Below are 25,110 nucleotides of genomic sequence, written 5' to 3' on the forward strand. Positions count from 1 at the left end.
TCTTGAGTCTTATTTTACACATATGTAAATAAATAAAAGGAAGCAATAAGTGTTAACTGCATTTCCTAATAGAAAACTGACTCCAGTGAAGTATGAGAACTTGCAGCTTTCGAATAAATAACTACATGCCATGGGATAATATGAACTTGTGTAATGTTTTGTTAAGTCTAAAATCACATTTCTGTAATTAATCACACCTCCCCGAGACATTAACCAAACGCTCCCCCTACTGTCAGTGTGCGAAACTACAGAGCGTGTTGTTCCAGTGCACAATACTTATTCACTCCCATCAAAGTAATTCAGTGTGTGAGAGAGATCCATGCATTATTGTATCATTTCAGCTGGACACACAGCAGGGTGATCTACTACAATTCTGTTTTATTTCAATCTTTAAAACAATAATGAATAATATAAAAGGGCTGTACATGAGAACATAGAAACATGCCATCATTTCCTTCTTTAAATATGTTTGTTTTACATATTTGTCAGCATAAACACCAGCCTTAAGAGCGCACACAGATGCACCCCAAGGCACATATCCAGACTTCTCATGATAAAAGGTCTTCTAAATTCTACTCAGAACACAGGCAGTGATATCACAAATTTGAATAGAGAGCGAGACTTTAAACAAGAACTCCTATCGGTATGAAAAGTGTTTTCTTAAAGATATCAGAATTAGACTCTTTTGCTGATAGCTGATATGGAAGTCTAATAGCTGAACTACGTAACAGTGAAGGTTCTCCGAATATAAACAGTCTGGCATATATACATTGTATTTACATTACAAGAGGTTTTGTGACTTATTCTGATGTTCCTGATTGACACTTTGTGGCTGGTATCTTAGATGTGTATTAAGGAACAGGAATACCTTCATTAATGGTGCTGTACTTAACCTGTGAAGAGATTTTTGTAATAGACCTTAATTACAATGTGAAGACTGTGAACACTATGGAAATTCACATCATAATTCCTGGTTTTATTAAACTGATCAGAAATATTCTGTCATCGGCTGACATTCGTTCTCATTTTTGAGCATACGTGTGGTTAAAATGAACCACAAGAGACATATTGCTAATAAACTACTTCACCTTGAAGAGATGAAAAAATCTAAACATTTACAAATGGGCATAGACTTGACCTGTATTTGTAAACCATCCTGTTCATTAAAAGCCTCACGTCAGACAAAAGGAAATCTTTGTCTTGAGAATCAAAACGAAAGTCAGCTGCAGCATTTGCAAGATTCCTTGAGGATGTTCTTGCCTTCATCATCGAAGGAAACTAACCAACTGGTTATAAAGTCCAGGGGAACAAAAAGAGACACCAATCTAAAAAATTAAAAAAGGTAGAATTAAAAAAAGAAAGTGAGCGATCTCCAAAGAACTTAATGGTCGGGAGATTTTAATATCAGTGTTACTTCAGTCATCGTAAAAACAACGTAAAATGGGGGGAAAATCATCCCCGTCTAGAAAACTTTACAACGTAGTGCTGTAGGAGACTTTATATTTGTTGATGTTCTGGTAGTGAACGATCTTGGGCTCACAGGTGGTTCTGCAGGGCAGCATGCCGTCGTGGCCCTCTCCCATCAGCCACTTGTTAGTGGCGGCAGCCATGTCACTGGTCACGTGATCTTTCCGCCACCTGTCCAGCCACAGCTGAAAGCGCTGGTGCAGACGAGTGCTTACTCGCTGGTGAGACTAAAAATAATCAAAACAGAAAAATCAATCAATCATGCAGCATTGTGAACTAGATCATCTCTGTGGGAACCGGCAACCGATGTCAACATACCTGATGCGCTCTCAGTTGTGCGCTACGCCGGTACATGTAGTCCTCCGACTTGAAGACGTAAACCATCTTGTAAGAGTTGAGCTTAAACATGCACTTCATCTTTGAGTCCTCACCCGCCTCGGAGGATTTCTTGGCGGTTTCTTTGGCGTCTCTCATCTGGACCTCCTGGCCCCTCTGGCACTTTCGGATTCGCCTGAGGTTCCTTCAAAAGAAAACCGTAGCCTTTTAATAATTCGTCTGACACCTGCGTTTCTCAAATTTAGTACAAATGTTTTCAAGTTAAGCATCTGACGGCATAAAGAGAGGAAGACCCCAATCAAAAGAAGATTATGCCCCAATGCAACTGTGTACAGTGCACCTTGGTCTCAATATATATGGTACGACATTGAATCACTCACCATTGAAAACTCATATCCATGGCAATACCATTTTGATCAAGTGTCAAAATCCAGATTATGGGGAAAACAAGGGACAGTAAATTTTCCTGCTTCAATTAAAGACTAAAATTAGAAGTGTACTTACCAAAGGTAACAGATGGGTATAGAAACCATGACTCTTATTTTGAATTCAGGACCTCACTTAAAGAAACTAGCCAATCGTCACAAAAAAAGAAACCAGGTAGGGAATAAGGTTAAATGGCCAGGATATGGGTTAACATTGTGCATTAGGCATTGCATTAGGACCATGCACTACAAATGTTCGCTGCATTACGTTCCTTAGCATAAATAATGGAGCAAAGATAGCGACTTAACCTCACACTGCACATGAAACAAAAAAAGCGAATTATCCATCTCAAATAAATGAACTAATTAAAGCGTGCTTCTCAGTATATGAACATAAAGACATCAGAGGATCTCTTAACCACTGCACATAAAACATGCATGAAAGAAAATGGACACAAGCCAAAAAAATCAAACATCCTCCCATGCTAGAGCTCAAACACCTTTTTGGAAAGAAAAACACGCACATTTGAGGATAAAATTCAGACCAGAATTTTATTGACAAGGCCCTCTCTGAAATACAGCCGTCTGTGTGTCAGACCACGATGAGTTTCAAATAAGTCACAACACCACTTTTAGAACTGACAACCCCGATCAAACTGAAGAAAGAATCAGCAATGGGAGGACAAAGCATCTCTGAGATCTCGGCATACAAGGTCTGCTCAGAAAGTCCTAACACTCATATCTTACAGACTATAAAACACATTTATACACATTGATGAAATCAAGTCACATACAGAAATATATCTGTGAATAGAATTACACAAACAGACCACAACACACTTTGAGAGAGAAAGCAAACAAGTATTTTCTTTTGAAACTCAAGTGTGGACTATTTTAAAAAGATTATGAAAACGTATCATAGGAAAGTACAGATCTGCTTTTTTTGGTGAACAGGCCCATATTATCTAAATGCGCAGATGTCTTCAGCCTCTTCAGTAAGATTCCCTTCAAAAGAACATGATTACCCAACCAGACCCTTTTAAGAGCAGGCACATAAAAACATCTTCATATTCTCAGATATGAGAATGAAAACAAATATTAAAATGAAATGCATTTTCCATCTCATCTCAAAGACAATTTTGCAAAAAATCGGTGCACATAATTCTTTCATTCCCCCAAAACACACCATACTTACAATTCATAAATAAAAGGTAAAATAACCAATAGAACTGTACTGTGGCCACATCTGAGAAGACATAAACAGCTTTCAACAGGTTTCGTTAAATAAAGTCTCAGTAAAGTGCGAATACAAGCAGGCAGACAGCTTGTGTGTGTTCGGGTGATTACAAACAGGCAGTGCTTGTACAGAATGACTCCCGAACGCTTACAAAGACTACCGTAAGCATTCCTGTGATGTTCCTGTCTCGATGGTACATGGGAAGGGGGCAAATTTAAAGGACTTGGCTGAGCCTCACCTGGGCAGAAACACAGGCATCTGAGAGAGGTGCTCACGCAGTTCTGGAGAGGCAGAGTTGGCATTCAGATATCGCTCCACGTAGTCAGGCCAGCGCTGTAAAGCACACAGAGACATTTAAGGTTATAAGAGAAAGAGTCCCCGTCTAAAGGCATTATCGTCTCAAACGGTTTTGCATGACTAATATCGCCGGGATAGGTTCTGCGTGCCAGTTTAACGCGTTGTTCCACGTGACTCATTTCTATTTATGAATCTCATTTATTACGCAAACACTTGCTTTTGAGCTTATGCTTCAAATAAGCTGTTTTTCCAAGAAGTAAAATACACAAACAGTTTTCTGCAAAGATCAGAAAATTAAAATCTAAAGCAAAGTACTACAAGTGAACGTGAAACTAAAATATATTGCAAAGTGACAAGAAGCACATTTGCATAAACAATTTGAAGTACATAAACCCGCAGGGTCAACCATAACTTTTTTAATAACCGAGCATTTGAATAATTTATAACAACATTATTAATTTATACTAAGCATGGTTATAATGTAAATTACAGAAAGTGAAAAGTAAATTGCTTACATCAAACCCATTACATTTTACAATATGTATAATCCTTGCACAGGTCAAACACTACAATTCATTTACTATTCGCCACAGAAGTCACACACTGTTCCTCTGGTGGTTTAGGCTGCACCTTTCCCTGCCAGTACACTGACTGATGTGCTAGAGAATATAGACAGCTCCAGAAAGAACCGGAGGGAACTGATGCAGAAGCACCAGAGCGCTTTGGGAGCTCATGTCTGCCAGCTCCATGATGAGTGTCTCCTAAAATGATGTATGGGTCACGATGGCACTGACTGGAGAGAGTCACAATCTCAGATATCTCTGAAGAGTGCTGGGCTGGTGTAGAATGTGTCAACTAAAAGCTTGCAGTCAGTATCCAACAACTTTTTATCCAAGTGGCAGGAATGACAATTATCTGTATTGAAAGTGGCATACTCTCACAAATAAACACATCCCAAATGCAGACGCAGAGAGAATCTGCCAGGATGTTTGTGGCCACATTTGTGGGTTTATTCTGTCATATGAACTGTTCCCTCTGATGCCTTTTTTCTTTCAAAAACAGTAAGAAATTGAATAAGGAAGTCTTGCAGGCATCTGTAATTTCCTGTTATAGTGGCAAAAACTTCACCTGTGCATGAAGAGTCAGCCTACAAATTGCATGGTACGTCACTTCCAGACACTCGAGTTTAGCGGAGGGTCATATAAGGCTGTTCTGACAAGTCTGAATCCTGTGGTGTTTGAACATCTGGTTCACCTCCATCACGTGACCTCTTTTCTCAGGTACAACCAGACAAGAGCAGTAAGAGACTGACTTCTTTTTGCATCCTGCCTGCACCTCACACAGCAACAGGTTGAATAAGGCAATGCATCTGAACAACAGGCTGTGTGTCAGCTGTAAGCCTGTTACAGTGAACTTGATACACTTGATAAGTAAATAAGATATCTTAAACATCTGTATGCATGCTAATGTTAGATTTACCCACCTCTAAGAGAGCTTTTCCACCTTCGCGCCGAATTGTTCTAAGCACAGTCTGAAACGGTTACAGTTATGTTTCCACGTGAGCCTGGTTCGACACGACACGATTACAAACTGTTCTCAGCTCCGGAATTTTCAGCACTGCTCTATAACCGTGCTGAATCGTGCTGATGAATGCGCGCAGAGCCGTTATAGCTCAGTCTCTTGTGTTTACCAAGGCAGCGCGTGACGCGTTTGTGTTTACATTCTAAACATTTCCGTTATCAGCCCTGCGGTGGAAAATGAAACCATTTACGGTACGTACGGCTGACGGCTGGCATGGATCGGCACGGAGTGGAATGATTAAGCAACGAGAACGTTTCGGCGCGATGGTGGAAAAGTGCTCTAAATGTCACAATAAAAGGAACTAACTGTGATCGGGCACTTTACATCAGTCCGATAACTCTTTGGTGTCACCGTGGGTTCTTGGCATGAGAAAAGATGGTGTGAATGTACAGCCCAATGCCACCAGAGCAGTGCAAGTTAACAGCTTAAAGAGAGTTTACCCCCCCCAAAAATGCACATTTTCATCCTGATGTCATTTAAAACCTGTATGACTTTTGTTCTGCTATGGAACACAAAAGAAGATATTTGAAGAAATGTCGCAGTAGTTTTCTGTCCATACAATGGCATCGGTGTGGTCCAGTGTTGTTTGATTAGAAACAGTCTTTGAAATATCTTTTGTGTTCTGCAGAAGATAGTCAGACAGGTTTGGAATAACAGGGTGAGAAAACTGAAAGAATTTTCATTTTGGGGTGAACTATCCCTTTAAGGCAGGGGTCGGGAACCTTTTTTAACCAAAGAGACATTTTTCTAGTTCTGTTAATTCATTTTTGCAAAAGAGCCATTGCAGAAACTACTATTACGCATGCGCACACACATGTATATATTTCGATGACTTCAATACTAATAACTTGATTTATGTTCACAGATCAGTCTCTCTTATGGTCCCTGTGGGGATCAATTGTTCTTTTCCTTCGATAAAATAACATGTCCACAGACAACGAAACAGTGCATACATCTGGGACTTCAAAAAATGATTTCCATTACTTATAAACAACTAACAGGCCTCCATTCAATTAAACTTCATTATATCCAACATATAACAATTTTAAAAAGTGCACGTTCCTATAGTACTGTTACTCACAAGACTGCATATGTGTCTTCTGACTTTGCATTAGGTATGTTTGACTTCTTGAAATGCTGCAGACCGATCGGCGAATGTCTGACATCAGAGTAACGCGAGAACGTTTCGAAAGCACATTGAGCTCTGCTCTCGCGGCACTTTGAAGTCATACGCTGAACGGTCTGTGCAACACCTCATGAAAGCGAACATAACTAGCGTCTTGCTAATAGCTTTGTAATTCAGTTCATACGTGGTCAAGATATTTACATACCGGCATTGAAACTCCTCTGTCAACCTTGACAGCTGTATGTATGGACTCCATATGGTTCATGTGCGAGAAACGGATATGAGCGCATCCATACTGACGCGTCTCATTTTGCTTCCATCTGCTCACCAGATACTTTGCTGCATGGTGTGTTTTTAAAACTTTTTACATGTGATTATAGCGAGGCAATGATTTCTGTATCATACGCCACAGATAGCCGTAACTTTCAATAAAAGCATGACGCTCGCTCTTCTAAACTCCTCGCGCTCTAGTTAGCTTGAATCTGGGCTGCGGGCTCGAGAGGTTACCATAGAAACGTTTTTTTTGCCATTGATTAGTGTCGTGTCGTTTGTGCATAGCACTGCATGTGGGTATTGGCCAGGACAACCCGAAATATTCATATATTATGATGTTTTTAACAATCAAATGATGGTGAAGGGTAAGACACCTGGCGAGCCACATGATTTTTGAAAAGAGCCACGTGTGGCTCACGAGCCAAAGGTTCCCGACCACTGCTTTAAGGCATAAACACAATGGAGTTTTCAGTTCTCGGTCATGTACCTCAGCTTCAACAGTTTCATCAGAGTTCTCTTCCTCTGTTTCCAACAGCTCCACAGCCAGCTGCACAGTCCCCTTAGACTTCTGGAACAGTAACTGGAAAAAAAATAAAAGTTTAAATACATGCAATGGGTAGAACACAAGAAATACCTTAGGGAAATGCTGCTGTGCAGCACATGAAATACCTTTGGGTTTTACTGTGGTTGTGTGGCAGGCAATACCCACTCTAAAACTATTTTCAACACTTCAATTTTTAATAAAGTCTTGTATAATTATCATGCACACCGTATTTATGAACTGCTACTAACTGAACCTATGGAATGATTCTGCGGACTATATTAAAAAGGAATTGCAAACTGCATTTGCAAATACGTTTTCTATTTGTTCGTGTCAAAATTGTGACATAATTCAAACGCAATTGCAAACCGTTTGCATTTGCATTTACGCGAACGTACGATGTCTGCCAATTTTCAAAAGGAAAAGCAAAGTCTATTTGCAAATGAATTACCTGTGTCTTAAGAGTTATGACCCTGCCAAATTTAAATCGCAATAGCAATTCCCCATATGCTATTTCACTTCCTCTGGCGTCGCGTATTAAGCCTGCCAAAACTCAAATGAAATCGCAAATTCCTTTGCATTTGCATTTCCTCTGACTTGTACAGAAACCTGTCAATCAATGGCAGGGGTGGGCTTATTCAACGGGGTGTGTTTGTATCGGGAAGTGACATCATTCACCGTCGACTAGAACTTAAGTAGATACATACATGTGATACAGCTAAACACATTAGGAGTGAAGTTACAACTGCACTCACAATCGGCGTTGAAAACAGCAGTTTTCCGTTTTTTTTTTTGTTTGGAAATAACTCGCGCTGGAAGTCTGGGCTCAGAGCGGCATCACTTAGCATGTGAAACTTCGATGCGGGATGGGTAATCATCACCTTCTGCAATATTCCTCTAAACATGTTTGTTTATGATATTCGTTTTCACAGTACTCCGAGGACATGACATTTCTTGACAACACTGTGACCGTATTTTGCATCATGATTAATACGTGTTGTAAACCATAACAAAACATGTTCACTTTGTATGAATAAACAGCATCCTGCATTATCATTGTTGTTCATTATGCATATAACAAGTTAATAATAAATTACAAAAGTACGTGAATTCTACATCTCTTTATTTGTGTATACATAGTGAGACAAAGACAAACTTGTGCTCCAGTGTTTTAGTGAGTTTGCTGGACACAGAAGTAGCTGTCATCTACAAATTACTGGATGGAGTTGTTGCTGTATTTAAAATTTAATTTCCAAACAGCCTTTTCAACAACATGTGCTGTAAATGAGCCCATCAGCTGATGCCCCAACCTGAGAAATTCATGTAATTATGATGAATCCACACTGCTTCAATATGACTTTTATTGGTAGCTCATTGAGATCACCAGACCACTGTTTGTGTTCATCTGTTTATCGAGCCCGTTGAATTTCTTTAAATTATACTTGTTAAATTGTGATTCATAGTAAAGATTTTCTCTATATGAAACTTTGCATCTGATCCTCATTTGTTCCATTATTGTTATTTTGGCTTTTAGCTGTAGCTGAATCCCTTTTAGCCACAACCGGTGTCGCCCTGACGGTGTCACCTTAGTGTTGGACTGACTGCCACCACTGCGACGGTGAATGACGTCACTTCCCGATACAAACACGCCCCATTGAATAAGCCCACCCCCACCATTGATTGACAGGTTTCTGTACAAGTCAGAGGAAACGCAAATGCAAAGGGATTTGCGATTTCATTTGAGTTTTGGCAGGCTTAATATGCGACGCCAGAGGAAGTGAAATGGCATATGGGGAATTGCTATTGCGATTTAAATATGGCAGGGTCGTAACTCGTAAGACACAGGTAATTCATTTGCAAATAGACTTTGCTTTTCCTTTTGAAATTTGGCAGACATTGTACGTTCGCGTAAATGCAAATGAAAACGGTTTGCATTTGCGTTTGAATTATGTCACAATTTTGACACGACAAATAGAAAACGTATTTGCAAATGCAGTTTGCAATTCCTTTTTAATATAGTCCGCAGAATAACTCCATATGAACCCATGAAATGTTTGTACTGTAAAAATTCACAGAATGTTGCTAAGAACATCATTTCTGCTTTAGTGAAAAAAGATAACATGGTCGATGTCACATATCTGTAGATAAAACAGGATGACATTAAAACAACAGTTCATTAAAACAAAGTAATCTTGGCTGATAAATTGACAGATGGTCAACTGGTCGATTGAAAAATAGACAAAGATGTCTTATCAGCATTTTCTCTAAAACTGCCAGTAAAATTCATAATACCTCTAGTCACTATCCCCCTATCCTCATGATACCATTTCAACTGTGATTTACAATAAACAAACAGTTATGTCTTAAAGAGTACATAACATAAGATCATGAAAATTACATTTCATGCAGTGTGTAATGTTGCCGTGTTTGAAAGTAAGCAGTCTGCCAAGTAGGGCTGTCATGATTATTAAATAATCGTCTCATCGCGATTGTTTGGCCTCATCGCTATGGTTTCAGATCATCGCAATTATTGCACATCTCTATAGAAGACACTAGGGGGCGCTGTAGTGCATCTGCATATTACATATTTTAGTGTATTTATTGTAACTAAAGCATGGTAATACTTGTAAAATGTACCACAACTAGGGCTGTGCGATTTGGGGAAAATATCTAATTGCGATATTTTTGACAGACATTGCGATTGCGATTTGATTTGCGATTTTAACTTTTCTAATTCAAGCTTCAATTCAATATTGTTGTGTGGAGCACAGTATGGGTATAGTTACCCTGAAAGAAAACAACAAAAATAAAAACATTTAATTGTTTCCATTAAAACCATTACAAAATTAATTTTTGTAGTGTGCTTTGGGCATTATTCAAATAGGGCTTACTGTTGTTCAATTGGTTCCCAACTTCCAGATTACATCACACCAATAGAATCCAAAATACCAGTGTACACTATTATAGTTTCCATTAAAACAAATACAACTCCCATTGTAACCCTTAAATCCATAACATTTTCTATTGTGTTAGTGAATTATTAAAATAGTTCATAGTTTACATAGGCTGATTAATTATAGTTTAAGTATGTGGGATTTTTTAAAACAAGTAAAAAATGTGCTGAATGTTTAATTTCATCCAAGTGAAATTAGCAAAACAGTTAGATAGAATTTACATTTGTTTGAAACGCGGAGCTAGGCGTGAGTTTACACAGGGTGCGCGCGTGCGTCAAGCCTCGTCCATATTGCCAGATGCCAGAGCCGGACTCAAGTACTATAAACGTCATTACGAAACAGGCTGTGTATGCGCGTCAAGTTTAAACGGCTCGTCCGCGAGACGCGCAACGCGGGGCAGAGACGTGCGAGTATGACAGGCTGTGTGTGCGCGTCAAGTTTAAACGGCTCGTCCGCGAGACTCACAACGCGGGGAAGAGTCGCGCGAGTATGACAGGCTGTGTGTGCGGTCTTCTGAATTGGACGGTTCTTTAGTATTTATTTGCCTAATGATCGACCTGACTCTGCAGATGCCATAATAACACACACACTCTCTCTCCTGCCTTCTGTATGTTTGTTTTTTTAATGACGGACGTTTACGCAGTTGGCTGGGGCAGTGCTGATTAGGCATAACGGAGGTGTGCTCACTCAGTTGGTTAGCAAGAATGCCACTCAAAGCGGGCTTGGAACAGACGCGTTTCCTATTTTTCACATCGCTTCCACATCGCAGCCTCTTGCGATTAGCAAATCGCAACATCTCACATCGCGATTGCGATTCGATTTCGATTAATCGTTCAGCCCTAACCACAACACAATAAAAACTAAAGCATTTACCATAAAAATAACCTGCAGTACAATTTAATATTATTTAAGCTAATCTCAGTGTGAAAACCAGTCTACCAACATTTCATTAACATAGAAGTAAACTTTTATTGTAGTCTTGTAAGTGAGAAAAAAACAGACTAGAAGCTTTTCAATGACTGATAGTATTTTAATGGTGGCTTCACTCCTGATCAATTTACAAGTATTTGGCGGTTGTATTATTGACAGGTAAAAGCCTAAACCTTAAATATATGATACACCAATATTTTCCTATGTATTTCCAAGAAAAAAAACATATTTTTTATATTCAGAACAATATGGTCATTTCAAAGCTGAATCAAAAATGTATGAGAATTAAATGTCAAAGCTTTAAAACAGACAATTAATCGCCAAAATCGCAATGATTTACTAGACAATAAATCGTCAGCCAAATTTCATAACCGTGACAGCCCTACTGCCAAGTTTTTAATCCGAAGGTGAATGAATAACAAAGTTATTGGCTTGGAAAAAAGGGAGTCGACTCTGAATCACGCAAACGAGTCATCCCTAACCGATTCGCGAACCGCTGTGGATTTACGTCACTACATATACACTGCGTTCCAAATTATTATGCAAATGATATCTTTCTCTGGTTTTCCTAATTTGTCGATGCAAATGACAGTCAGTATAATTTTCAAGTAAGCAACAGTTAGGGTACATTTGGAATTTTATTGAACAAACCTCCCACTGACAACAGTATTTATTTAAAAAATGAAAAACTCAAAATGCACTGTTCCAAATTATTATGCACAACAGAGTTTGAAAACATTTCATAGGTTGTAAAAAACTGAAAATGGTCATTTGTTGAATTTGCAGCATTAGGAGGTCATATTTACTGAAATCAAAAGCTATTTCAATCAAAAACATCCTAACAGGGCAAGTTACATGTTAACATAGGACCCCTTCTTTGATATCACCTTCACAATTCTTGCATCCATTGAACTTGTGAGTTTTTGGATAGTTTCTGATTGAATTTCTTTGCAGGATGTCAGAATAGCCTCCCAGAGCTGCTGTTTTGATGCTAACTGCCTCCCACCATCATAGATCTTTCGCTTGAGGATGCTCCAAAGGTTCTCAATAGGGTTGAGGTCAGGGGAGGATGGTGGCCACACCATGAGTTTCTCTCCTTTTATGCCCATAGCAGCCAATGACACAGAGGTATTCTTTGCAGCATGAGATGGTGCATTGTCATGCATGAAGATGATTTTGCTACGGAAGGCATGGTTCTTCTTTTTGTACCATGGAAGAAAGTGCTCAGTCAGAAACTCTACATACCTTGCAGAGTTCATTTTCACACCTTCAGGGACCCTAAAGGGGCCCACCAGCTGTCTCCCCATGATTCCAGCCCAAAACATGACTCCGCCACCTCCTTGCTGACGTCGCAGCCTTGTTGGGACATGGTGGCCATCCACCAACCATCCACTACTCCATCCATCTGGACCATCCAGGGTTGCACGGCACTCATCAGTAAACAAGACTGTTTGAAAATTAGTCTTCATGTATGTGTGGGCCCACTGCAACCGTTTCTGCTTGTGAGCATTGGTTAGGGGTGGCCGAATAGTAGGTTTATGCACAACTGCAAGCATCTGGAGGATCCTACACCTTGAGGTTTTCGGGACTCCCGAGGCACCAGCAGCTTCAAATACCTGTTTGCTGCTTTGCAATGGCATTTTTGCAGCTGCTCTCTTAATCCGATGAATTTGTCTGGAAGAAACCTTCCTCATTCTGCCTTTATCTGCACGAACCCTTCTGTGCTCTGAATCAGCCACAAATCTCTTCACAGTACGATGATCTCGCTTAAGTTTTCGTGAAATATCTAATGTTTTCATACCTTGTCCAAGACATTGCACTATTTGACGCTTTTCGGCAGCAGACAGATCCTTTTTCTTTCCCATATTGCTTGAAACCTGTGGCCTGCTTAATAATGTGGAACGTCCTTCTTAAGTAGTTTTCCTTTAATTGGGCTCACCTGGCAAACTACTTATCACAGGTGTCTGAGATTGATTTCAGTGATCCAAAGAGCACTGAGACACAATACCATCCATAAGTTTAATTGAACAATATAAAATTAAATGTTTACGACACTTAAATCCAATTTGCATAATAATTTGGAACGCAGTGTAGTCCTCGCCTACGTTTTGCTAGGACTGCCCGCGAAAACTTCACTCTTCTCCCCCAAACACTGTAGCTCGTGAGCCTCAATCGCGATTGACCAATCACATCAGATTAGACCATCTGACCAATCACATCAGACTAGGCTAGCGGAAAGGAGGGAATTTAACAAATGAATCGCGGAACGAATCATTTGAGAGTCAGTCAAGAAGTAAGGTAAGAATAACTGCCTATTATTACGAAATAATAGTGTTCTTACACCTATGTACATAAACTTGTTTTTGGACACTCCATAAACCAAAGTTGGACCTTAAAAATCCCTAGTTATGTACTCTTTAAATCACATCTACATTGTGACATCAACCCAGACTGATTCCTGTAAATTCTTATAAAAAAAAGAACTTTGTATGTTTGTCTCGTATCGTACCTTAAAGCAGTTCTCATCAGACATCAGCTGCTCGGCTTTGCGCTGGTAGGCCGTCTCGGCACCGGCTCTGGATGCCTGGGTGGACTGGGAGCCACTGGTGGCATTGTTGGCACACTCGCTAAGATAAAGATCAGTCACCTGTACACAGATCTCATCACTGACAATATGCTGCAGCTGTGGGAAAGAGAAACAGAAAGAAAAGGGTAAAATAGTAAAACAGGTTTCTGCATCACTGACAAAACTTATAGAGAAGTAGTCTGTATGCAAATATCCTCAGGCTAAGTCCACAACATAATTCCAAAGGATAACAAGCAAACATTCACACAAACACTGTTGACCCAAAATTTGAAGAAATAGCTAATAACAAAATTATTATCTGAATGTGGAACATCTTCAAAATGTGTTGGCATGCTAAAAATCTAAATAACCCAACAATCTTACAATGCTCTTACGCAAGGTTCTCAGTGCAACATTTGATCACTTCAGATTAGGGTTTACAACAGAATACCATTTCTGAAGTAACTAACCTGTCTGACTATACTCTGAATGAGTTTGTCCATGGTGAAGGCAATGTATGCATGAATGGTAAACATTTCCCTCAGCTGGTCCTCGTATTGAGACGTCTCCATGTTGCCGTCCAGAAGGTTTCGCACCATCTCTAAAAATGCAGAGTAGTAGTCTTCAACATCAATGTCCACTGATAAAAGAGAGAAGACATTTTAATTCATTACGCTTTAGCGACATCATTATAGTCTTAATCTAAGAATCTTCTCTTAATTGTCTAAGCAGTTTCCATGGTGACAGGAGCCCTGTGGTTTGCAAGCAAATCTGACAGAAAGATAATTAGCTCACACATGTGTTAAATCTCCTAAGAGATCCTTGATAAAACATTCACCTGTCTTCACAAATTTAAATGAATAGTTAACCTAAAAATGAAAATTCTGTCATCATTTATTAAGATTTGGAACAACTTGAGGGTGAGTACATTTCTTTGTTCTTATGAACACAGAGAGATATTTGTAAGAATGCTTGTAACCAAACAGTTCTTGGCCACCATTGACTACCATAGTAGGAAAATGTCTCTGTACATTTTTTTGTTCTGTTGAACACAAAAGAAGATATTTTGAAGAATGTAGGAAAGCAAAGAGTTCTGGGGCACTTTTGACTACCATTGTCATTTTTCCTACTATGGTAGTCCATGGTGGCAACTGGCCAAGAACTGTTCGGTAACAAGCATTTTTCCAAATATCATCAGAAGAACAAAGAAATTTACACAAATTTGGAACAACTGGAGGGTGAGTAAATGATGACACAAATTTTTTTTTAATGGGTTTATGGTGTCCCTTTAAGACACCATAAACAAGTTTTCGACCTTCCATCTCAACTACGCCAACACATTGCATGAAAAGGAAGGACAAACAATGACTCGCTGCTAACAGCTGTGTTCTGCTGCATTGAGGCCAGACTTACTTGGTTCTTTTAATCTCAGTTGGATGGCCGGGTTGTCATTCTTCACTCTTTTCAGACCGAGGACGTTTCTTTCCCACTCTCTCTCTCTGCCATCTTCCTCTATCTGTTTTTCTGCCTGTCCGTAGATCCGCAACAGTCGGGAGCACAGGACCTGGTGCAGCCTCAGGAAGATGTACCAGTTATTGTTGACATAGAAGAGGTTGTAGGCATCATCGCAGTTGCTGAGCTTCTGCTGGGAAGCAGCTGTATGGCTGAAGAGGAGCTTAGACTTCGTTGACGTCGTCCCGTTGTGCTTTTTAGTCCCATCTTCATCCGGTTCGGTCTCTTCCTCTTCTTCCTCCTCCACGTCGGAAAGCTCGCCACGTCTGGCAAACACCATGTCGGGGATGAAGTGGTAGATGATCTGTTTGATTTTGTACTTCTCGTCTTTGTGGATGCCAGACTGCCTCTTGACGTGATGGATGATGAGAGCGGCCGCATCCTCTAGTATTTGGCTGTCCTCGTACGTGAGGGTCATGTGGGGGCCTGAGAGCGGGGCGGCATTGTCTTCTGAAGCCTGCTCCTGTCGCTAAGTGGGTGACAAGTTGTTGGTTGTTATAGCAACTGTGATAATGTTCAAGAAAATGTCTTTTGTTTATAGATAAACACACTGACAGAACAAAGTACAGGGACTTTACGTGAACACTGAACAGAGTACAAAATAGGGCCTGGAACAAGTTGGGATGGAAAGAAATAGAAATGAGGAAAAAATACTTGTTTGAACATTTTATATAGCAATGACTTTAAGACCCAGAATAACAAACACGGTCAATATTACAATTATTCCAAATTATGTTACTGCTTGAGAGTCACAATTAAAGAACATATGAAAGTTAAAGGTCCAGTGTAAAAATGATCGGCATCTAGTGGTGAGATTGTGAATTGCAATCAACAGCTAAGTCCAAGTAAGTAGTTGATAGAGAACTGAGTCGTCATGTTTTTTTGCTGAAGGAGGTAACGTGCTTACGAACACCGTTTAGAGCTACTGTAGAAACAACATGGCGAATTCCATGCAAGGGGACCCGCGGTGTATGTAGATAGAAATAGCTCATTCTAAGGTAATAAAAACATAACGCTTCATTATGTAATATTCTTTATACACCTCTGAAGACATAGTTATGTATATTATACTGCACTTCTGTCAATATATCCTCCAAAAAACTACACACTTGACCTTTAAAAATGACTGAATATTAATTTAATGGTTGTATACAGCTAAAATGGCATTTTACGCAATATACATTTTTTGATGCTTTAAACTTGCTAGCTTTTCACGCTAGCTTAATCTTAGACTTCCTCACAGTTAAATCTAACAAGTCTAACAGAAGTCGCAACAAAATCACAGGATTTGAGCCTCTAATGTCCCTACTGTTTGCTTTTTTCTTACCTCATCATACAGAGTCTCGATTTCATTGAGCAGCGTCTTGGAGCGAAACACCTTTGTGTCGTTCTGTTTGAAGTTAATACCCTGGTGATCTAAAGACTTGAGGTAATACTTCTCGTTCTGCTCCCTCCAGATTTTATTGAAGCCACGTTGAGCCTCCCGCCACTCCTCTTCTTTAATTTTCAGCCTGAAAAGGAAAACAAATAATGAATTCTGTGATGAAAACCTGAAACGGTAAATGACAAAGCCCTCTCTTGCTGTCAGCTCTTGAGGGGATTTTTTTATTATTTGAGAACACTGTATTCCAAAAGTACAAAGTCCTCCACGACAAAATCAGAATAATTAATATTACATTATAGTACCACAATAGCATTTCATAAAAACCATGGTGATGCTATTGTACTTTCTAGTTTTGGAAGTTTAAAATACAATCTGTCAAACTCCGACCCCTTTAATAGCTTTTACTGCCCACAATGCGTGACATTTTATAGTTTTATGAATCTGCGACAAAGGATCCAGCTTCAAACTATAAAATGTATGCTGCTGACCTTTTGAGTACAATAGGTACAGAGACCACAGGATTCGTCTTCAGCCCATCTATGATGTCTGGGGCTTTGTCGCCGTATATCCTCTGGATAGCTTTACGATGAACGACCTCGGAGGAGCCCCCGATGGTGTTGTCCAGCCTGAACTTGGCTTGTTCTTCAGCGGACATACGCGAGAGCCTCTTTTGAACAGCCTCCAGGACGCGGATAGTGGCGAGGTTTGTCTCCAAAACCACATCGAGCTGAGTTGCACAAAACATGCTTGATCAAACACTGACCCAAATATCCAGTAACATGCACACGTGGCTAAGTTGCGTTGCTAAGTATGATAACGGAAAAAAGTCTTTCCTCACCTCAAAGCGTTCATCTTCACATCTATATATATGTTCTTCATACTGAGTCTTTTTGGAGCTGACAAAGGTAGAATCCTCAGACCACGATGGAAATGACACCCAAGTATCATTAAGTACCTGTAAAATAAATTTTATCGATTAGTTTATCAGGATAAAGAGCTAATAGATGGAAACAAACTGACATAGCTTTCTAACAGTACACACACCTCTTTGCAGAGCGGGGTCCTGCCCGTGCACCTGGGCTGTTGGAAGCTTTTGGGCAGGGCCCGGTAACTGGAGCCCAGTCTCTTGCAGGACGCATAGTCAATCTCCATAGCAATGCCCTCAGTGGCCCTTTCTTTGGGAAAGCTTTCAATCTGGACACATTCTCTGTAGCCAAGAAAGTTCTTGAACCAGGTAAAAAGCTCAGGGAATTTCCTGGAAAGCAGACAAAGAGAATAACAACAACATTAAATACTGTTTATAACTAAGATAATAGCAATTGTCAAATGCAAGGTAGGTATACACAAGATGCCACATGTCTCAGAGAGGTCATTGAGTTTCACCGACCCTAAAAAGGGTAAGACCAGCTGCACAAGCTCAGCACGTGAGATCACTTCTTGATTGAAGATGACCAGACAGCGCAGAAAATTGTCATACGCCTCTGAACTCCGCAGTGCCTTCCTCACCTGAGAACAGAACATACAGGTCAAATAACTCATTTTATACAATTACAGAATAAACACAATGCAGCTCTTGTCATTGCAGCAACACAATATTAAAAGCTCTTACCTTTTCAAAAAAGAGAGACTCTGCACCAATTCCAAGTTTGCTGGCTTCAGCCATTGGATGGTCTTTTCCCATAAACTTTGGCTTCTTCTGTTAAAAGAAAACCAAATGATAATCAATATTAATACTTATAATATTTTGTAATAAAACAACCATGACGTTACAGACCATTTTGCAATATGTAACAACTTTGGTCAAGAAGCACTTCCTGTTTCAGTTTTTTTTAACACTACACAAGTGTTAAATAAATAAATGTGCTTCAGGAACAGTGTTGTTCACATCTTTCAAAATGGTTTCTATAAAACTCAAAAGTTCACCTTAACAGAGGGTGTAGTGGGGGGTCCCGCGTGTCTGCGGATCTGACAGCCATTCTGGTTGAACCTCTGCTTGTTATTCAGCTGAGGTCTCTTCACTGTGCCTCCATGATCAATTCGTACAGACTCTGCCTTCTCGGCTACGGTCTTGCTCAATAACTGCATAAAAAAAGAAAAGGCTTATAAAAAGGTAAACCTAGTTTAGCTTAAACATTATGAAATGCATGATTACAGGTCATTAAGGTCTTTTTTTTAACAATTACCACTGAATTGTTAGCATCTGGAAGGAACTGGCCAAATTCAGAAAGAAGGTCCTCCTGGTTTTTGAAGAGCTGGGCCACCTGGGCATACACCTCCTGTTCGGTCAGAGCAGGTGTGTAGTTTCCCCCTGCCTCCTTAGCATTACGCTGTTCCTTCTGTTCGATGAACAAACAAATGAATGTGATATTTTTTATTACTGCTGAATAAAATACTCCACAAGCTGTAAAACCGCATCCTGACATTGACAGAATTTTATTGACACTCTCACCTGGTATGTGTGCAGGATCTCCAAGAAGGATTTGTAGACCTCTGGCTGGCCCTGAAAGCGGTTCTTGATTTTGTTCACATAGTTGATGGCGTGGTTGAACTCCACAGGCTGGTTGTTCTGCAGCGGGGTGGTACCGGCAGTACTGCTGCTGATGGGGGTGTGAGACTGGGCCGAGGGCGAGCGAGGAGAGGCGTATGAGGGAATGGACGGATTGGGCTGGCTGGTTGGGGTCAGTGCAGGAGACTGCATTGGCTGAGAAATATAAAAGAGCATGGTATAGAAAAGTTGTAAATGTGCATCCTGTAACCATTAGAATCACGATGCATTACTTGCGTCATACCTTGCTGATCTTGGCAGCGGTTGGCTGGCTGGGGATGACCAATGCAGCGGTGCTGGTGGGGGCTGCTGGTTGGGGCTGTTGCTGCGCTGAATGGGTTATGGGGAGGTTCTGGACAGAGATACCGTGTGGGGTAATGTGGTGGATCTGGCCGGGTGTGGTCACGTTGACCAGGTCATTGGTCTGAACCTCAATTTTGTAACCGGGTGGCAGGAAGGTGTTGAAGCCCATGATGAGATCAGGATGACCTTTGAAAAGCTGAGAGACTCGGCTAATCACACCTGGTGTATCAATGCTGAGGATACAAAAAGAGAACATTAATGGTAAAGTATGAGTGGACAATCTGATGATTTTCAGCGTTTCCCATACAATGCATTTACTTGGGCGGTCCGCCGATATATTAATGGCCCCCCAATTATATTTGGTGGCATTCAGTTGTAAAATACAGTATAATGTGACAGATCAGAAAGTAAAAGATAAACAGATATCAAGTGCTAACACTAACACAACACAAATACGACGTGATGAGGTCACAAATATGCTAATTAGTTTGTGACGTCACCAGCGCCATAAGTCTGTCAAAATCCTGTGTGAAACACTGATTTTGTACTGTGATCTACTTAACAAGCAAAAGTTAGAGATTGCGATCTCTACAATACAGCAGAACAAAATCATTTTACCTTAAAACTGCCCCAAAAAGTACAGAAACAAGTCAGCATATGGTTGTTTACATTGTTTGACATGTTCTTGTTGAAAGAAGCAAGCGTATCTACATTCTTGGGTTAAAGTCAGCTACTCATTCTATTAAAGGGACAGTTCACCCAAAAATAAAACATTTGTCATCATTTACTCACTCTCAGGTTTCTGTTCTGCTGAACACACAAGAAGATATTTGGAAGAATGTCAGCAACCAAACAGATCTCATCCCCCATTTACTGCCATAGTAGGGACAATAAATACTATGCGAGTCAATGAGGGATGAGATCTGTTTGGTTACTGACATTCTTCCAAATATCTTCCTTTGCGTTAAGCAGAACAGAGACATTTTTACAGGTTTGGAACAATCTGAGAATAAGTAAATGATGACAGAATTTTCATTTTTGGGTGAACTATCCCTTTAACAATAAGGCCGGAGAAATATTTAAAAAATCGCTGACACTTTAAAATCTGTTATCCAATAATGATATTATCTGTTAAAAATATATAGCTACATTAACACTGCTGATAAAAAAGGATGCCGAGTGGCACAGCAACTCTGACAGCATTCATTTACCCAGAACGCAACATCTTAAACTTAAGTTTGCCTTAAACTTTAATCCTATTCTTGTGTTATCTTGCAAACACTGCTCTTTCCTTAAGGCAATGCTATTGTTGTATACCTTAAGTAATTACCCAACAGAACATATGGAACCATTATAATTATGCATAATAATGAATTATCCACCGATTACAAAATGAGTATTAGAAGATAATAATGAACATAACACTTCACAGAGGAATGATCATTGGTTTTGCTAAATGAAACAACAATTAGTCTCTTCACTACTTCGCTAATTAGACCAAATAATTCCTCTCATCAGCTAAAAGGACAACAAGAGGAGGTCAGAGCACAAGAGCTACCAGAAAGACAGGTTAAGTGTTTTGCTTAGCCACAGATAAAGCCCTCAGGCTTTCTCAGAAACAAAATCACGCCATGTTTGGTTTGGAACACAACAACCCCAAAGAAAAAAATTCAACTGACCTTTGAGACTTGAACTCCTTCATGATATCCAGAAAGTCATTGTAGACCTGCGGCTGATTGCCAAACTGAAGCTTAACTTGATCCAAATACGAAAGTGCATCTTCAACCTGAAATTACAAACATCTCAGATCACACATATCAATGCTCTCAAGCTCTCTCAGCAACACTTTAATAACTCTTCTAGTATGTTTTCAATGGCTTTCCTACCTTGAGTCTCTGGAACTGCTGTTGGCCCAGTGTTGGGGCCGAAGCCGGAGTAGCATGAGAGTGACCCTGTGCCACAGACTGGACAGCTGGTCCATGGTGATGAGGCCCACTGTGCACAGCTGAATTGCTGGTGTGTCCATGTCCCACAGAGCCTTGGGCCATCGACAACTGTTAGGGTAAAAGCATGAACTGTCAATCATCACTGCTGTTTGTGAGTGAAATGAGTGAGGCATCTATATTTGACACTTGAGCAGGCTATTGTTATACAGTTCTGCTGATGAGTGTACATGCAAATCTTGCAGATTCTATTTTTGTTTTTTGTTTTTATCATTCCTGGTTTGTTTTGTTTGACAGAAAATCTACAGGTAGTGTAGTGCTTTAGTTTTTCTAGTAAGCTTTGAGCTCTCCCCCACAATGGGTCAATCATGTTGAGAGTCACAACGATAAAGGCAGCTAGCAGTTATTGAAGCTCAAGGATGCAATACATGATGTTCAGGACTAAGGGTATATAAACTTAAACTGCACTTAAGTTTGTGTTTTGCAGATGTTTCTGAGTAACCCTATAATAAAAAAAATTGTAAACTTTTTAGAAAGTTTTGAGCATGTTATGTGTATAAACAATATTTATATATGGTAATAAATAAATGAGATGTAAATGGAATTAAACATAGTATAAACGTTGCATTTATTAACATTTACTTAAGTGTTTTCACACACGTAATGAGAAAAGTTTGCGATTTCTTTAAAGTATCCTGATGTATTTTTGGTACCTGGAAGGTCTGAGAAACCGAGTACTGCATGCTGGATGATGGCTGCATGTTATCTGGTGCAGTCTCGAACAGGGAGGAGGAAGAGTTAAGGACGCGGTGCTGAAAGCTGTCCGCACCCCCAGGGAGCCGCCGCTGAGAGCCGATCACTGTTTCCTGATCCTCCAAGCGCCGCTTCATTATGTACTCATGCTCTTCACTGCGGTGGATCTACAACCAAACATCACACTGCCATCAGTCATAAAAGTTTGGACACACTTGAATGAAAGTGTTATTTCAACCACTTAAGAATACAGTTTCTTCTTATTCTTTAATGCTTCACATTAGTTGTACTTGTGATTTTTTATTTGTTTATTTGGATGCATTACACTGGACAGCCAAGGACAAGAAGGCAGCAAGTGCCCAGAAAACATGGGAACTATTTCAAACCTTTTTAAAGTATCATACTGTTAACTGAGAAAATCTGAAGCGTGTAGTGCTGTCATTTAGACAAAGAATGGCTTTTTAAAGATAGAAAAACTTTGTTTAATATTTATCTGCACCACTATTCCCAGTCTTATTTCATGGTTTTAATAATAAACAATGAGTCGGTGTGTCCAAAAAGTAACTTGAAACTTTATAACTAAAGTATAAGTCCAACAATAATAATTAAATGTTTAATAAGGAGTAATAATAATGAGTCTGGTTAAATATATTTAACACAGTTTTAATGTAAAAGCCGAAGGCTTTAAATGAAAACGCTTTCGCCACATTGTCTTGAAAAACGCAACGTGTCAGCAGGCTCCTCTGAGGGTCTCAACTTTACGGCTCGGTATAAAACTGTAAAGATTTTGTCACCTGTCAAATTTACTTAAGTCCCAAATGGCGTTTACTCGATCGCGCTAGCAGTAAAACTACCTCAGTTTACCGCAGTTATGAACTTTTGCCTTAACTGACACAAACACTACCACAAAGGTTAGACGATTAAACTGCGGTACAGCTTCCTATAAAATTAGATGATGGATTTACACAGTGGAAGCAGATGGTGATGTGAAAAGAGGTATGCTAGAGGGAAACGTGCTAGGGCATGTGTGCTGTCCAACTTTTCTTAGAATGGCTAAACTCCCGTTTCACCCATTCGGACAGTTTCTCCTCCTCCGAGTTTTTGTCAGGCCTTGAGAACCACGCAGCAGGCACACACACACACACACACACACACACACACACGCACAAGATGACCTACACACATGCATACTATGTGGACGGTACAACGTAATAGGATACCCATTGTGTAGGTATGCGTGTTTACTACTGCGTTGGTAATGTAAACATGCTCAAGTCAATAAAGCTTCAACGTCTATGAGGCGTTACAGCAGCAGTAACCGCCTCTATCCGATGAGCAAATCCCAACAGAACTCGGAGCTAGACAAATGGATAACTCCATAATAAAAACAATGCGATCATTTTCGCCACCCCAATCGATCGATTAAATCGCCAAGAAAAGGCGAAAAGGAAGCCTGGTTGGCAGTCGATGTTAGCAACTGTTTCTAGCTACAATCAGGAAGTCCTGCCTGATGAATGATCCCTACCGGTGAGAACACAACTGTTCCGAGATCAAACCCGCACCGTTATACAGTAGACCATAACACATTCATACACAATCACCGATAACTGGCAAGTCAAAGGCGGCGAATGATAGCCCGACATTCATGTTGAGCAGCTGACCAACACTATAGAACTTAAAAACCTTATCTAGCCATCCAAGCTAAGCGCGGCTAGCTATAGCGTCTTGATAAATAATCTTATATAATCACAGTTATTGTATGCATCACTACAAAAAAACTTGGTGTAACGTTGCTATCTCACACGTTTTTAGTTTACTGGCCATTTGATTGAGAGCGTGGTAAGTGTCAATAAGTATGAGAGTTAACGTTAGCTGCTCGTCGCCTGGATGAAGCAGTGAGACGAAGACAGCTAGCGAAACTTAGCAAGCGTCCGCTAGCTCACAACAGTCAACTCACCCCGCAACAAACTCTCCGGATCACTTCAGTCTGCTCCGCCGAAAAATCAAAAGCAATGAAGCTCAGTTACAACGCTAAAAAACTGAATCATGTAACGTTAAGGTTAAATGAACAAATTAAAACACACGTAACCATTCAGTCAAGGCGCCAGACCTCAAATTGCATGCTAGGTTGCTAATTGGCTAACATGGGAAAACAACCTCAGCAGGAGGATCCTCGTTCGGGGGCGTGGCTTTGGACAGGGCGGTCTCAGCAAACTCCCACCGAGAAATACGATTGGTGAAAATTCGAACAAATCAGATTTCTACTGGCTTTAGCCGCCTCTTTTGAATAGGGAGGTTATCAACATTGCTGAAATACTACATCTCGCCGGTTCAGTTCAGAATGTTAGCAAAAAACTTTAGAATGTTAGCAGTAAATACGACTTTCTCACTTGAAATTTTGAGGCGAATTAATGGCACGGTATGAATTGTGGCACTAACGTTACACCAGTCTGCGAACTTTATGTTGTAAAGGAAAATGATGCTTCAACCTACATAAATAGGTAAATATTTGTACTGTCTTTATGCGATGCTAACCTTTTTTTGTGTCCGGTGTGTAACACACAGTATGTTACGCATAAGTAGTGTTGTAGTCGAGACCACCAAGACCGAGACCAGAGGGTGTTGAGACCAAGACAAGACCAAGGCAGGCCAAGACCAAGACCAGCACTCCCAAAATTCATTCAAAAGATCCACAAAACACAAGTCATAATAAAATAATAATAGAAGTAACTTGGGTGATTTAATGTGCAGAAATTTATGTGTAGGTCTGTAGGATATTTTATCTTCCATGTTTTATCACCCACCTACTGTAACATATTACAAATTTTGTGCAGGTAAAAATTCCAAAACTAAACATAAAAAAGGTAAATACCCAAGATAAATTTAAGTCTGTGACCTTCAACAAAACAAAACATTCAGTGACTTAATTAGTTTCAT

At 40.0% G+C, this 25,110-nt stretch overlaps 1 protein-coding gene across 3 annotated transcripts; it reads right to left on the minus strand.

Annotated features, from left to right (window-relative positions):
• Positions 1–364: 364 nt before the first annotated feature.
• Positions 365–24,339, minus strand: sin3ab (SIN3 transcription regulator family member Ab). Of its 3 annotated transcripts, XM_057335612.1 has the most exons (22): positions 24,131–24,339; positions 22,134–22,340; positions 21,364–21,531; positions 21,157–21,263; positions 19,419–19,710; positions 19,079–19,330; positions 18,813–18,965; positions 18,553–18,708; positions 18,239–18,325; positions 18,017–18,135; positions 17,674–17,884; positions 17,468–17,584; positions 17,118–17,356; positions 16,573–16,756; positions 15,147–15,714; positions 14,204–14,373; positions 13,677–13,850; positions 7,230–7,322; positions 3,704–3,798; positions 1,786–1,987; positions 1,541–1,694; positions 365–1,325 (listed from the first exon to the last, which is right to left on the minus strand). In XM_057335612.1, the coding sequence occupies exons 2-22, from the start codon at positions 22,308–22,310 to the stop codon at positions 1,291–1,293; spliced, it is 3,753 nt and encodes a 1,250-aa protein (XP_057191595.1). In that variant the 5' UTR covers positions 22,311–22,340; positions 24,131–24,339; the 3' UTR covers positions 365–1,290. The 3 variants fall into 3 exon arrangements, with proteins under 3 accessions (XP_057191595.1, XP_057191602.1, XP_057191586.1); XM_057335619.1 differs by having other exon boundaries at positions 365–1,694; positions 14,204–14,334; XM_057335603.1 differs by having other exon boundaries at positions 365–1,694.
• Between the last annotated feature and the right edge of the window lie 771 nt (positions 24,340–25,110).

This window comes from Triplophysa rosa, linkage group LG1 (assembly GCF_024868665.1).
Source record: "Triplophysa rosa linkage group LG1, Trosa_1v2, whole genome shotgun sequence".
Taxonomy (NCBI): domain Eukaryota; kingdom Metazoa; phylum Chordata; class Actinopteri; order Cypriniformes; family Nemacheilidae; genus Triplophysa; species Triplophysa rosa.

Coding starts and splice junctions, on each gene's coding strand:
- sin3ab (XM_057335603.1), bottom strand. CDS start 22,310: ATGAAGCGGCGCTTGGAGGATCAGGAAACAGTGATCGGCTCTCAGCGG. Junction 17,885..18,016: donor CTGGTCTTACCCTTTTTAGG/GTCGGTGAAACT, acceptor TCTGCTTTCCAG/GAAATTCCCTGAGCTTTTTA. Junction 7,323..13,676: donor CTGATGAGAACTGCTTTAAG/GTACGATACGAG, acceptor TTTTTTTTCCAG/TTACTGTTCCAGAAGTCTAA.